Here is a 12,785-nt window from a genome sequence, read left to right as displayed (position 1 = left end):
AAAATATACTAACACCAGGTGATTACGCCAATCCAATAAATACATAAAAGTATCACATAATTTACTAATTTAATTCCGCATATTACAATATTTCTTTAGGTCAAAATATCACATGAAACGGTGCAAAATATATCTTTTTTTCTTTATATTTGGAGTAACACTAAGCTTTTTAAGTAAAATATTCAATAATATAAAATACGTATAAATTAGTTCTTTGTCCCAGAATCTGGGTCTGATTATGAAACAAACAACCTTAATTACCTGCTTCCATAAAAGGCCAAATGTAAAACGATGCATCTTCCACCTCCACTTCCTTTCCCCTATATATATAAGAACAACAGCAAAAGAAAAGAACCACAACGGAAATTAATTAAAAAGGGTTTTTGCGGATTCATTTTAGTAGAATATAGTAAGTAAAAAAAACCAACATCAACATGGCTCATGAATCTGAGAAATCTTTATTGGATCAACACAAGGAAAAGCATTTCACCGCCGGTGAAATTGTGAGGGACATAATCATCGGAGTTTCCGATGGACTAACGGTGCCGTTTGCATTGGCGGCGGGCCTGTCAGGGGCAAATGCGTCTTCTTCTATTATTCTTACTGCTGGTATTGCTGAGGTTGCTGCTGGTGCCATCTCCATGGGACTTGGAGGGTACGTTTTCTTTTTATTTCTTTCTTCTTTTTTTTTTAATTATTTTATTTACAAGCTCTAGTATTAGAGGCGAACTAAGAATTTAAACTTGATACCTTCTTTATGATAAAACACATTGTACTTTTAAAATATAAGCTTACAATTTAATATTTGTTAAAACTTTAATGATTTTTCTAACACACATTATATATGTGTGTCAAAAAAATAGTTTTTATGTCACACATGTGTGTAATTATTTTTCGTGTCAAAAATATTGGGTTCAGTCGAACTCAGGTAAGATTGCATCGGCTTCTGATGAGAGTTATGATGGGTTTTGTATTGAGTTTTAGTTGATTGATTTAAGAACAAGTACTTGGACAGCTTAATTCCTTTTACTTGATTAAACTTTTATTAATAATATTTATTGATACAATTCCTTTACATGGATTTACAGTTACTTGGCTGCCAAGAGTGAGGCTGATCACTATATGAGAGAGCTTAAGAGGGAGGAAGAAGAGATCATTTCTGTACCAGATACAGGTATAACTTCTCATGGCACAAAGTGGTGTACACATCATTTTGTGCAAGCGGTGTCAATCCATCTGAAACTGATGTTGACCTTATAATATTATTTTTCAATGGTCTTCTGTGTGTATTTATATTTTAAAAAAACATTATGTACCTACATTCATTTAATAAAAAATCTCGGCAACACGGTGTTGGATGGCACAACTTGAAGCAGTGTGTGTCCATTACTGATGGCTCAGCTATCTCTGAGGTTTACTTTGAAGGGAGTTTCTTTTCCCTGGCATTTAAAGGTGGTTGCATAGGAAAGAAACTCTGTTTTATATACAGTGTCACCTCAGTCTATATATTAAGTACTCTAAAAGTTTGAGATGACTATTTAATTTATTATACTTTCTCAAATTTTTGTTTGTTTGTTTATTGTTTTTGTTGTTATTTTCATCATTGTTTACAATCCACTAAAGGGCGGCTCGATGCACTAAACTTCCACTATGCGCGGGGTCCGGTGAAAGGCCGGACCATAAGGGTCCATTGTATGCAGCCTTACCCTACATTTCTGTAAGAGCATGTTTCCACGGTTCGAATCTGTGACCTCCTAGTCAGAGGCGGACCTATGTGTAGTGTTGAGGGGTCACCAGACCCTGTAAACCTCGGCAGAGATCTTGTATATGTATATGTGCATACCTTGAAAATGATTATATAAATAACTTGGACCCTAAACACTAAAAGCCTTTATGGGGCACCATTGAGTAAAACAGTGGTGCCCCCCTCACGTTAAAATCCTGGGTCCGCCTCTGCTCCTGGTCACGTGGCAACAACTTTACAAGTTACGCAGAATCCTTTTCATACATTAAGGATGGTATAGCTTTGTTAAGCACATAACTTGTACCAAATTGACATTATCATCTCTGTCCCTCATAATGCTGACTAGAGTTTTGTATTTGGTAGTGGGTGGAGAGATAAAGAAGAAAGAAGGATACCTAGATGACACATAGATTGAAGTTTAGTTACTACTCCTATAGGAGGAAACTAGTACTTTCAAGAAATGAAAAGGTTACTATGTCTTGGTTTTAAAATGTTCTAACTTGCAAATCACTTGGCAAGGTTACTTGGTTTGAATAGAGCTTGTTGTATCTATTGGTATATATTGCAGAAGCAGCGGAGATTGCAGAAATTTTGTCACAATTTGGGATTCAGCCACATGAATATGGACCAGTTGTGAATGCTTTAAGGAAGAATCCACAGGCATGGCTTGACTTTATGATGAAGTGAGTCTATCTTAATTTCTTTGTTTCTTCCTACTATTTGGCTGATTATGCATCTAAGTCAAGATTTTCTGTTACCATACATGTTATAGTTGTTTTATTCATGCAATGTCTAATTTTTTAAGTCACTTAGCTAAGCGGTTGAGAGTTTTAAAAAGATTATGTAATGTATGCTAAATATTTATGATTTCTTAATTGTTTTCAAGAAAGTCAAATTTCTAGTTTTAAGGTTCTTCTTTTATGCGGTAGTGGTTAAAAAACTAAATGGATAGTTGACAATTTCAGCAGTCAAAGTGTCACCATGTAGTTTTAATCTGTGTTGCCTTGTAGCAGGATTTTTATAATATTTGACTGAGATGGGCTTAAATGGAGCGATATGGACAGTGAGGATTTATATAGCCGACCCCAATTTGGTTGGAATTGATGCGTAGTTGTTGCCTTAGAGCAGGAGGGAGATATGGAAGTATGTAAGTTCCTTCTGAGATTTGAGTGAAAAGAAAAGAGGATTTGAGTCTTGACTTGGACCACAGAAGAAATCATGATTTGGGAACCTTATCCCGACCTACTTAATGGCAGGCCACTTAAAGTGGAGCACACACTTTGAATAGTTTCTAGCTTTTCTTTTATGGCCCCTCCATTTAGTTTGGTATTTAGCTGATCGATCACTCGTTTCTGGTCCTGCTCATCAACTTTATGCAGCTAGTAGGATGGATAAGTAAAACTTTCTGGTTTATCTGATCATCATACCTCCAGGGAGGCTTTAGGCCTTGGATTAATCCCAAATAAATCAAAAAATAGTGAGAGTGTTTGAATTGATATTACTTGAGATGGTAAAAGGTAATTAGGTTAATATGATGATAGCCATAAGGTTCAATTTAGAAATGAGAGTAGAATTAAATGGTTTCTATGCAAGTTGTTGTAAAAGTCTATCCAAAAAGATCTTTCAATCAACGTTTGATGAAGTTAGTCGTGTTATATCGATCCTTTTCAGAATTCTTAATCAATAACCCAATGCCTTCAATTTACTAAGCTAAAGTTTCATCTTCTTTTCGTTAGAAATGTTCGTAAGTCTGTGCAAGAACGTTGTCACTATATCTCCTTTGATTTTCTTTTCAGCTGTCTATATTTCCACCTGAATTGGATAAAAATTTGCACCTGTCATATAATGGTGAAGATGATGATATTGTTTTGACCTTCTATTTGATTTGCCTATTGATCTGGCTTTTTCTAAATCACATAAAGTCTGCTGCAATTCTGCGATTTGAATTCACATGGCACGGACAAACTATAATAAGTTTTTGTTTAATGGCAGATTTGAACTTGGTTTAGAGAAGCCAGATCCAAGGAGAGCGCTACAGAGTGCGTTTACCATTGCCATTGCTTACATCTTGGGAGGACTAGTCCCTCTGAGCCCATACATGTTCATTCCAATCGCAAGAAAGGCTGTCGTCGCTTCTGTTTTGGTAACTTTACTGGCCTTACTAATCTTCGGCTACGCCAAAGGCCACTTTACTGGAAACAAACCGTTTAGGAGCGCCTTCCAGACAGCACTAATTGGAGCAGTTGCATCTGCTGCTGCTTTTGGCTTGGCCAAGGCTGTTCAAGGTGGCTAGGACCTTGACATTTCTGTTTCTTGTAATGTAACTTTCTTCTTCTTCTCATCTTTTTGAAAATTCAGACTTGTGCTCTTCCTCACTAGTTTTTGTGTACCATGTTATGATAGATGTTGAGGCATTAAGTTGAATCGCGCCTTTGTGTTAATGTGCATTACTTTTTGTTGCTCTTTTCAGTTTCAAAGTGTATTTTAGCACATAATATTCCATGATATAGCTACAGAGTATCATAATCACGCCCGGGTGTGGATGCGGGGCGGGTTGAAATTTTGCAGTTTAAGACAGAACCCGCTCTGCACCGCATGACATCCCTACAAGAGGCTTCTTAGAGTGTGGGACTTTGGTCACAGTGTTGTGAGAAATAGACTTTTGGGTGAAATAAAAATTCACTTTTTTTCCGAAATCAGTGTTTGGCCATTAAATTTTCAATTTTCACTTCAAGATGAATTTCGAAATTTTTCGAAAATTTGAAAAACTACGAATATTGTTTTTCAAAATTTTCACTTCAAATCACTCACAAAAGTTTAAAAATAGCCCAAAATTGTATTTATGTCCAAACGCAACTCTAATTTTCAAATATCATTTTTACTTGTAAAAAAGATTCATTTTTTTCCGGAATCTTACAATTCTTATGTCCAAACGCCCACTTAAAAGTGTGGACCAAAGTAAGAGCTCTCCCTTGGGTTGAAGTGATTAATACAAAGATATTTTCATGTAATCGCCTGATATTACAAAATATTTTGATGTTTCTGGAAATGAATTATTTCATCATATAGCTGAAGGTAAAACTATAATTTTATTTTTTAAAACGATTATCTACGTGATTTGCAATCTTTTAGCGCGTTGGCTTATAAGTTTTCTTGCTATTTTTTCTGTTTTTATTTCTCGTCGCAATTATTTTTGAAGATAACCATTGTATTTCTTACTGAGTTGAATTCAACGAAATGATTCTTTTAATATGATGTCGTTTGTGATTTGTTTATCTATTTATTTCTTTAAATTATGACACCGCCTATGAAAAATGACACGTACTTCACTGAATAACATATAAATTGTCATCGAACGAAGTATTTATCTTCCAGGCCGAGAGATTTATTTCTTTAATATGGAGTAATTAATTAGTGTAAAATTTATTTTATTTTATTTCTTAACCACCTCTGCATTATTGCAATAGTCTAGTCAACAACCATGAAACGTGTCAGGATAGCCCGTGCCAGAAACTATTTACATTTGGTAGCTGAAAAAGTAGATAAAATTTGTATGATTGATTCATCCTGGACTCATCTTCATATATTCACCAAAGACACTTCAAGGTTCTAGAACCAACTACCAAGCATTTATTTATCAAAACATGGAGTGTCGATAACATGTCCACATTTATTATACAAGATAGTGTTGAATATTCCAGAACATCATGTAACATTAAGAAGATTATTTTTGTATTAATAAGATCCTTTAAATAAGGTAGAGCACCTTGCTAGAATGTTCTGACAGTGAAAACTACGCGACACAAAACTAAATTAGTCAAGCCAATGAATTCCGAATACCAAATGAACGTGTAAAATGTATGCTAATTGACCATATGTTGATACAATCTCATATAAAAGAAAAATAAAATCAATTATTTAGTTTGGTACATGCACGGAATGTTGAGCACTCTGCAAATATAGTGGTGGTGTAAACTAATTTCAAGATTCACCAGCAAGCTAATAATGAAAAGAAACTAAACAGCAAGCTAGCAATGGAAAGAAATCAGCAATTGGATTTGGCATGCATCTCAATATCATAATGGACGTTTTAGTCATCTTCAACAGCTCAACTACCAAAACTATACAAGACTAGTGTTGAACAGCTGCACAATGACAATGCGGCAGTACCATCAACAGGATATTTTAGGAGTCTGTTGAAATTCTTAACACAAACTTATTCCTAAAAAGTAGTGGAAAGGGAAAAGTGTGGCAGAAGAATACATGCAACTTTTCCAAATACTTACAAAGAAAGTGTATTACACTGCAAACTGCATTCATTTCCTAAAATATTGGACTGATAAATACACAGGCAAGTAGCCTTTACCTACATTTCTGCAATCAAGGGCATTGCAATTAATGAATTTTGGCACTATAGATAGAACCGTAAAATAGATATAAGACTTCAAAGTCCGATCTTGCTGACATTTACTGGCAGAACTAAATGTTATGATTCGTTGGGAACTTGAGACCTTCCCCAGACAAAGGGAAATCCTGCAGAACATCAAACTAAAATTAGATATTTGCTTATGTTATAATATAAGCAGGTGCGGACACAAGATCCAAAACCATAGTACATAATAATCAGCATCATAACAATACACTAAGGGATGGTAGAAGTTCACGACTTGCTGTTTGGATGGCAAGAGTTGACATTTTGCGGTTTGGACCCTCTATTTGGGCACCATGACCAAGTAAACTAATATGGATGTATGTAATACATTTCAAAAGGAGACATTAAAGTCATCCTATGACCAAGCGCATTATACTAAATTTGCAAGGCTGTGTAATATGTAGGATGGGATCAATGTGCATCTTCCATAAATCTAAGATAATGGGATAATGGCAAGCTAAAGATGAAAAAACAACAACAACAACAACCCAGTGTAATCCCACAAGTGGGGTCTGGGGAGGGTAGTATGTACGCAGACCTTACCCCTACATTCAAGAAGGCAGAGAGGCTGTTTCCAAAAGACCCTCGGCTTAGGAAAGATAAAAGGAAGGGCAGCAGCAATCACACCAATTCTAAAACCGAAGAAAAAATACAAGGATACAAAACTAAAGCTGAGTATTTTAATCAGAAGGCCGAAACGAAGATAGAAAACCTACGAAGACCAATTGGTTAATAGCCAGAGTGACTCATAAACAATAAGTGCATAAGCATCCTGTCAAAGCAAAAGATATAGAATGTTCAACACGAAAGACCGAGACCCAGTTACAGCTGATAGTTGATACTTGGACAACAAAATTGGCCTGACACAAATTGACACCCCCTCTATCCAAAACGCATGATGCAGTCTGAAGTACGAGAGCAAAAGCATCTCTTTCTCTCTTCTTTCTTTTTTCTTTGGGTGGGGTGGGGGTTTTGGGGGGGATAAGTAGTACGAGGGCTAAAGACCTAAGTTTAACTGCAAAATCTAACTTCGATTGCTTAGTTCTTTTAATAAAACTTACATATACCCCCCCCCCCCCAAAAAAAAAAAAACCTAAATAGACATTACTACAGATCACAATTCTTAATAATGGAATAACTTTAAAGTGTATGAAAATACTATAGCAAAAAGAAAACGGTTTGACCCGCAAATGACAAGTCTATGATTTTTAATAATGGGGGACAAATGAAGCACTTAGACTTGGACAATGAGAAACTGTTATCCCACTAAAGCAAGGGTTATCCTCTAGTTTATACAATCATAATATAAACTGACAAGTCTATGATTTTTAATAATGGAAATACTTTTAAGTGTATGAAAATATTGCAGCAAAAAAGGAACCCGTTCCCCCATATAGTAATAGTGACATATAAAAGAGGAAAAATGGAGCATTAGACAATGATATTTTCATATACCCGTTCCCCCATATAGTAATAGTGACATATAAAAGAGGAAAAATGAAGCATTAGACAATGATATTTCATACACTTATCCCAGTAAAGCAAGGGTTACCCTTTAGTTTACACAATCAGAGTATAAATTGACAAGTCAATATGATTCTTCATTTTTTGGGGGGAGAAAGTAACAGTAAAGTGAATATGATTTTTAATTCCTTACTTATCAAAAAGAAACTAAAATAATGCCTTTTATGCGATAATCATTCATCTTTTGACATAAAAACAAACTCTACATAAAGGTGATAGAAGGTGTAGTTTACCTAGTCGCTGAAGACACTCATCAGATCACCCGATGGAAATTTTTGAAAAATTGCTGGACCAACTTTAGCATTTTGCATGATATTCATGTTAGGCTCCTGCTTAACTTTAGTGTCCTCAGGATAGATTATTGCAGTACTGAAATTGCACATTAGTGAATCAGACTCATCTACTGCAAAGCGACTGGGAATGGAGGCAGCTTTACCAGCCCCAGGATTTCTCTTAGGACCCTGATCAAGAACCTGGCTTGATTTACTATTACATGAAACTGGAAAGCCCAAATTGTTAGGAACAAGGCCTGGCAGTTGTTTAGAAGCACCAAACGCCGAGCTAGAGTTATGAAGCTGTATACCAGCACTATTTTCAGCATGTACAGATGAGACTGAAGGAGAGAAAGAAGCTGCAGCGGTGAACCCATTTAAGCCACATGCTGGTTTGAGTTCCCTGTCTAACACTTGCACCACACCTGACGAATTATTTGATTGTGGCGAGAGAACGCTATAATCAATTACTGAAGATTTACCCAAACTGCTGGCCTGGCTAATGGGGCCAGGACTATCTCCCACTTGGAAATTACCTGGCAATTGAGAAGGCAATACAAGGCAAGAAGGTTTCACATTAATTGAATGGTTGGCCTCGGGAAGACCAGATTGTTTCTGTTGCTGTTCCAGCTGCTGCTGCTTTTGCCATTGTTGCTGATGTTGCATCATTGCCATTAACATGTTGCTGTCTGGAGCAGCTAGCTCAGTGAGATTGCTGCTAGGAACCATATATATATTTTTTGCTCGCCAGGATCCAAATCCTGAATGAACATCCTCAGCAGACATCATAGGTTGAGAAAGATGTTTAGAATTAGAAATGCTGGGAGGGCATTTCATGAGAGGCTGACCATAGGCCACAACATGATCAACAGGTATGCACTTCGCTTGCTGCAGGGATGTTTGTAGGAGATCCGGCTGCTCTACTGATGGTAAAACCAGGTTACTTGTCGATCGACCTAAAAGCTCGGCATGAAGAGCTGTCAAAGTTTCAGGAGGAATTTGGCCAGAGGCTGCCAGTGCTTGAATGTCAAATCTCCCTAGTGAACCAAGTTTTGGATTCTGTTCTATTGGCCCACAGTAGGTACTGGGGAAGCCACCCTGCTGCTGAGCTACTCCACTTAGCCTCTTCAAATATAGCCTAAATTTCTGCATATTTGCCAACAGAAAGAGTTACAACATTCTACAGTTCAACAAGACATGGATCACCAGAAAGTCAAAAACAGAATGCGTCCTAACACAGATAATTGATCACACAGCACCATGACATGCCCACAAGGACTTGAAAGGACTATGGCACAAGTAAGGTTTATGGGTGACTAAAACAAACACTATTTGAGGACACGATACTTCATATTTAGGTTTATGGGTGATAAAACACAAAAGCTACATGATGTGGATTCGTCTTGGTGAATTAGGAAGATATGGGCCTTTTAGTTCCAAGTATCTAGCATCTTTACCTGATTTTCCTGAAAAGGCAACCAGAACACTTGCATTAGGTAGAAAAAGGGGTGCATTGACAACCTATAACATGCATAGAGATTCGAACCTGCAGATGGCTTGCCACATTTTCTCTTGTCAAACCAGGAACATTCATCAGTTCAAGGATTCTCTTAGGTACAGCCTCTGCAAAGGAAGAAGGGAAGCAAATTAAAAAAATAAATAAGAAAGAATATGACTTGAGCTACCTGAAAAAGTCAAATAATCGAAGTTCATACTATCAATCCCAAGTTGGTTGACGGCACTAACAAATTGCTGATGAAGCTCCACTGACCAGACTACGCGTGGCTTTTTTGCAGTAGTTGGGTCATCATTTTCCATTTCCGTGCCATCTTCTTCTTTTGCATCTCTTTTCTTTTTCTGTGGTTTTAGCACTGCATCTGCTCCTTCAATTACAGAAGAAGCACATTCAGCATCATCATTTCCTCGTTTATGCCGATCATTATCATCCAAGCTACCAGAATATTCAGGGTCTTTACTGAAGCTACATTTTTTCCTAACAACGTGTTGCCAGATATTCTTTAGCTCCTCGTCACGTATAGGCTTAATCAAATAATCACAAGCCCCATGTTGAACTCCTCTCATGACGAGGTTTGTTCTTCCATCACCTGACATCACTGTAGAACAACAAAATGTTTAGTTTACAGATGAAGCATTGCATTGCCACAGCAGGAGAAGCATCACTTACTTATTACTGGAAGGTCCATTTCCAACCCAACAAGCTCAAGCAGTTTAAAACCATCCATATCAGGCATATGAACATCACTCAGTACAACATCAAAAGACCCCCTCCTTTCCCGTAATAGGTTTAATGCCACTGTAGCTTGTGTACAAGTGGTAACTGCAAGCAATTAAAAAAAGAGTCAATGTATTAGATGAAAGGTGAAAAATTAGATTTTATTTTATAGTCAATAGATATGCATGAAAACACCCATTAAGATGATATAAAACTCCAACAAGCACAGTAACAAATCCAAAGCTGCAGCTGGCATGGCTCTACATAAATTCTGCTATTTAGTCCATGAATTTCAGCAAGGTAGGAAGAGTAAATGCCACAAAAAAGAAAACAGGTTATCTTATTAAGAGAGTAGGGAGGAAGCACAATATTCTACCTCCCACTTCTCTTTGTTCTAGTAACACCTGAGAAAAATCAAACTCGCCTGATCAAAGAGCAAGTTCAAGTCAACGCAAACCCCCAACCCCCCAAAATTTTGTACCTAAAAAGAAGTAAATTTTAAAGGAGGCAGTACATAAAAATAGCCAATCTTTGATGAATTCTATGTAACAATTTGAATGAATTGAGCCCCATTGAAGTGTAATCATTAGGAGCATTCATATAGCAGATCCAACTTTGTTTGGGATTAGGATAGGTTATTGATCGATTGAAACTTCGAAACATATAATTTATAGATAACGAAGTCACGGATGCCAAAAGTCTAAAAACTAGCTGAACTTGAAAGCAACTTTAGTTCAAGTGAACGCGAAAACTTCATGGTCCAAAAAGAGAGAAAATAAGAAGGAAAAAAGCTCACAACTGAAATGAAGGACTTGAAAGCATTTTCACAACTAAACTTTGGAACATATAAATTAGAATATCAATTAATATCAAAGCATGGCCAGTCACAAGCTCGGATAAAGAAGGAGAGTATGTTAGGTTATCTAACGTAAAAGAAGTTCAGCAAAGAGTAATCCTCTCAACAATAATGGGTCGTTTGGTTCACTTACTAGTTATATAAAAATTATAATATAGGGATATGCTATACAACGAATAATAGTGCAGGAATATTTTCTATAACCGAGAAGTCCATTGTGAGTTAGCTGATCCAACCCCAGTTATGCACGCAATTACTAAGTTCAAGGGAGTCCCAACCCTATACCCTGCTCCCACATAAATCCCAAGCTTCGGTCAGTGCCATGCTCCTAACTCATACTTCAGGTATTGCGTCCTTATGATTGAACCAATGTCGCGGGGTCAATAATGTAAATATCATTATGAAGTGAATGATAATACATTATTATGTGGTGAATAATAATGCATGGCTTTATGGTCACTTTTGTTTTTAGATACTCTTAAGTCTTATACATGTTTGCTAATACAAATTTTTATTCCACATACTTCTCTTTAAAAGTAAAGGTGGTGACTAGACCAGCTTGAACACACCTTGACCATTCAGCTAGGTATTTTTGTTCCACATTCTATCTTGTGAATAATACATAAATTCACTCAGAAATTATGCTGGTATTAAGTTTAGCACCGCCAACCAAATAATATAATGTTTTGCCAAGATTATCTTTTTCTATGCAACCAACCAAATATTGCATTAAGTTATGCACGCCATCGGTGTAAGGACCTTTTACACTATTAGGTCAGCCAACAATTATCTACTGATAAGCCAGTAATCTTGAGAATAAGATAGTTTATCTGCTACAACAGGTAAAGATGACCTCCTAACATTAACATCCATACAATAACTTCATGGGTAAATTACAAATAAAAGAACCCGCAATTGAAATGAAGGGGGGTTAGAGGGAACACACCTGAATACTTGCATTTACGAAGCATTTGCTCAAGAATTCTGAGGCAAACGATGTCGTCATCAACCACAAGAACTCTTAGCCCTACTGGAAACTTATCTGTAGCTTCCGACTTACACGTGGCACCGTCGCCACTCATACTTGCCATTGAACACCAACAGACTGATAAAACCACCTTCACAGAACAGCTAAATTACAGAATTGCCACTGAACTGCTACCATTTGATAAGTGATCCACTTGTGAAGAAAAAGGTTTAGATCCAGAGCGGAGCTGAGGTATAATTGTACAGAGAGTAAGGGAAGGTGAAACTAGGTTTTAGTGATTGAGAAATGTGGAGAAGAAGAAGGGCAGCTTGGGTTTGGGGTTGTGGGGAGGGGGGAGGGGGGGTTAATGGCGAAGGGGTGGGTGAAAGAGGAAGGAAGTCTTAAATGGGGAAGGATAAGTGTATCGCGAGAGACACGCAGAAAGGAAACTGCAGAAGACTTTTGTCTTTTTCTTTTTTTATTGTTTTTGCTTCTATTATTACAGAAAATTGAAATGGAAAAGATTTTTCGAAAAGATAAACAGAGAGAAAATAAAGTTAAAGTCATGTACATGGTCATTATACATACTAATATTTTATACTATCAGGTCATTTAATGAATATGTACAAATGATCTTCTTAAAACATATAGAGCCAGCTTCAAGCACCTTGGGTAGGTGATCCGGGAGAGGGGAGAGCGACGAGTATGTCACACATTGTATTGGAGTAGGATGGATGAAGTAAAGATTAGCATCTGG

The 12,785-nt window shown here is 36.8% G+C and overlaps 2 protein-coding genes across 3 annotated transcripts; one reads left to right on the top strand and one right to left on the bottom strand.

Annotated features, from left to right (window-relative positions):
- The first annotated feature begins 223 nt into the window (after positions 1 to 223).
- LOC109215289 (vacuolar iron transporter 1) lies at positions 224 to 4,213 on the top strand. The gene is made up of 4 exons (XM_019379322.1): positions 224 to 655; positions 1,089 to 1,174; positions 2,313 to 2,427; positions 3,737 to 4,213. Exons 1-4 carry the CDS (start codon positions 435 to 437, stop codon positions 4,035 to 4,037), a joined length of 723 nt encoding a protein of 240 aa, XP_019234867.1. The 5' UTR covers positions 224 to 434; the 3' UTR covers positions 4,038 to 4,213.
- Positions 4,214 to 5,785: 1,572 nt separating this feature from the next.
- LOC109215288 (two-component response regulator ORR21-like) lies at positions 5,786 to 12,462 on the bottom strand. Of its 2 annotated transcripts, XM_019379320.1 has the most exons (7): positions 12,008 to 12,462; positions 10,158 to 10,310; positions 9,688 to 10,086; positions 9,519 to 9,595; positions 9,430 to 9,438; positions 7,934 to 9,118; positions 5,786 to 6,277 (listed from the first exon to the last, which is right to left on the bottom strand). In XM_019379320.1, the coding sequence occupies exons 1-6, from the start codon at positions 12,150 to 12,152 to the stop codon at positions 7,934 to 7,936; spliced, it is 1,968 nt and encodes a 655-aa protein (XP_019234865.1). In that variant the 5' UTR covers positions 12,153 to 12,462; the 3' UTR covers positions 5,786 to 6,277. The 2 variants fall into 2 exon arrangements, with proteins under 2 accessions (XP_019234865.1, XP_019234866.1); XM_019379321.1 differs by lacking the exon at positions 9,430 to 9,438 and having other exon boundaries at positions 12,008 to 12,461.
- Between the last annotated feature and the right edge of the window lie 323 nt (positions 12,463 to 12,785).

Source organism: Nicotiana attenuata, unplaced genomic scaffold, assembly GCF_001879085.1.
Source record: "Nicotiana attenuata strain UT unplaced genomic scaffold, NIATTr2, whole genome shotgun sequence".
Lineage (NCBI taxonomy): Eukaryota > Viridiplantae > Streptophyta > Magnoliopsida > Solanales > Solanaceae > Nicotiana > Nicotiana attenuata.
The sequence above is the reverse complement of the archived record's forward strand: the minus strand, read 5'-3'. Positions and strand labels throughout refer to the sequence as shown.

Excerpts from the sequence above, each read along its gene's own strand:
- LOC109215289 (XM_019379322.1), top strand. The coding sequence starts at position 435 with ATGGCTCATGAATCTGAGAAATCTTTATTGGATCAACACAAGGAAAAG. Across the intron at positions 656-1,088 it reads ATCTCCATGGGACTTGGAGG|TTACTTGGCTGCCAAGAGTG; the intron begins GTACGTTTTCTT and ends ATGGATTTACAG. Across the intron at positions 2,428-3,736 it reads TGGCTTGACTTTATGATGAA|ATTTGAACTTGGTTTAGAGA; the intron begins GTGAGTCTATCT and ends GTTTAATGGCAG.
- LOC109215288 (XM_019379320.1), bottom strand. The coding sequence starts at position 12,152 with ATGGCAAGTATGAGTGGCGACGGTGCCACGTGTAAGTCGGAAGCTACA. Across the intron at positions 10,311-12,007 it reads TCGTAAATGCAAGTATTCAG|TTACCACTTGTACACAAGCT; the intron begins GTGTGTTCCCTC and ends AATTGCTTGCAG. Across the intron at positions 10,087-10,157 it reads AATGGACCTTCCAGTAATAA|TGATGTCAGGTGATGGAAGA; the intron begins GTAAGTGATGCT and ends GTTGTTCTACAG.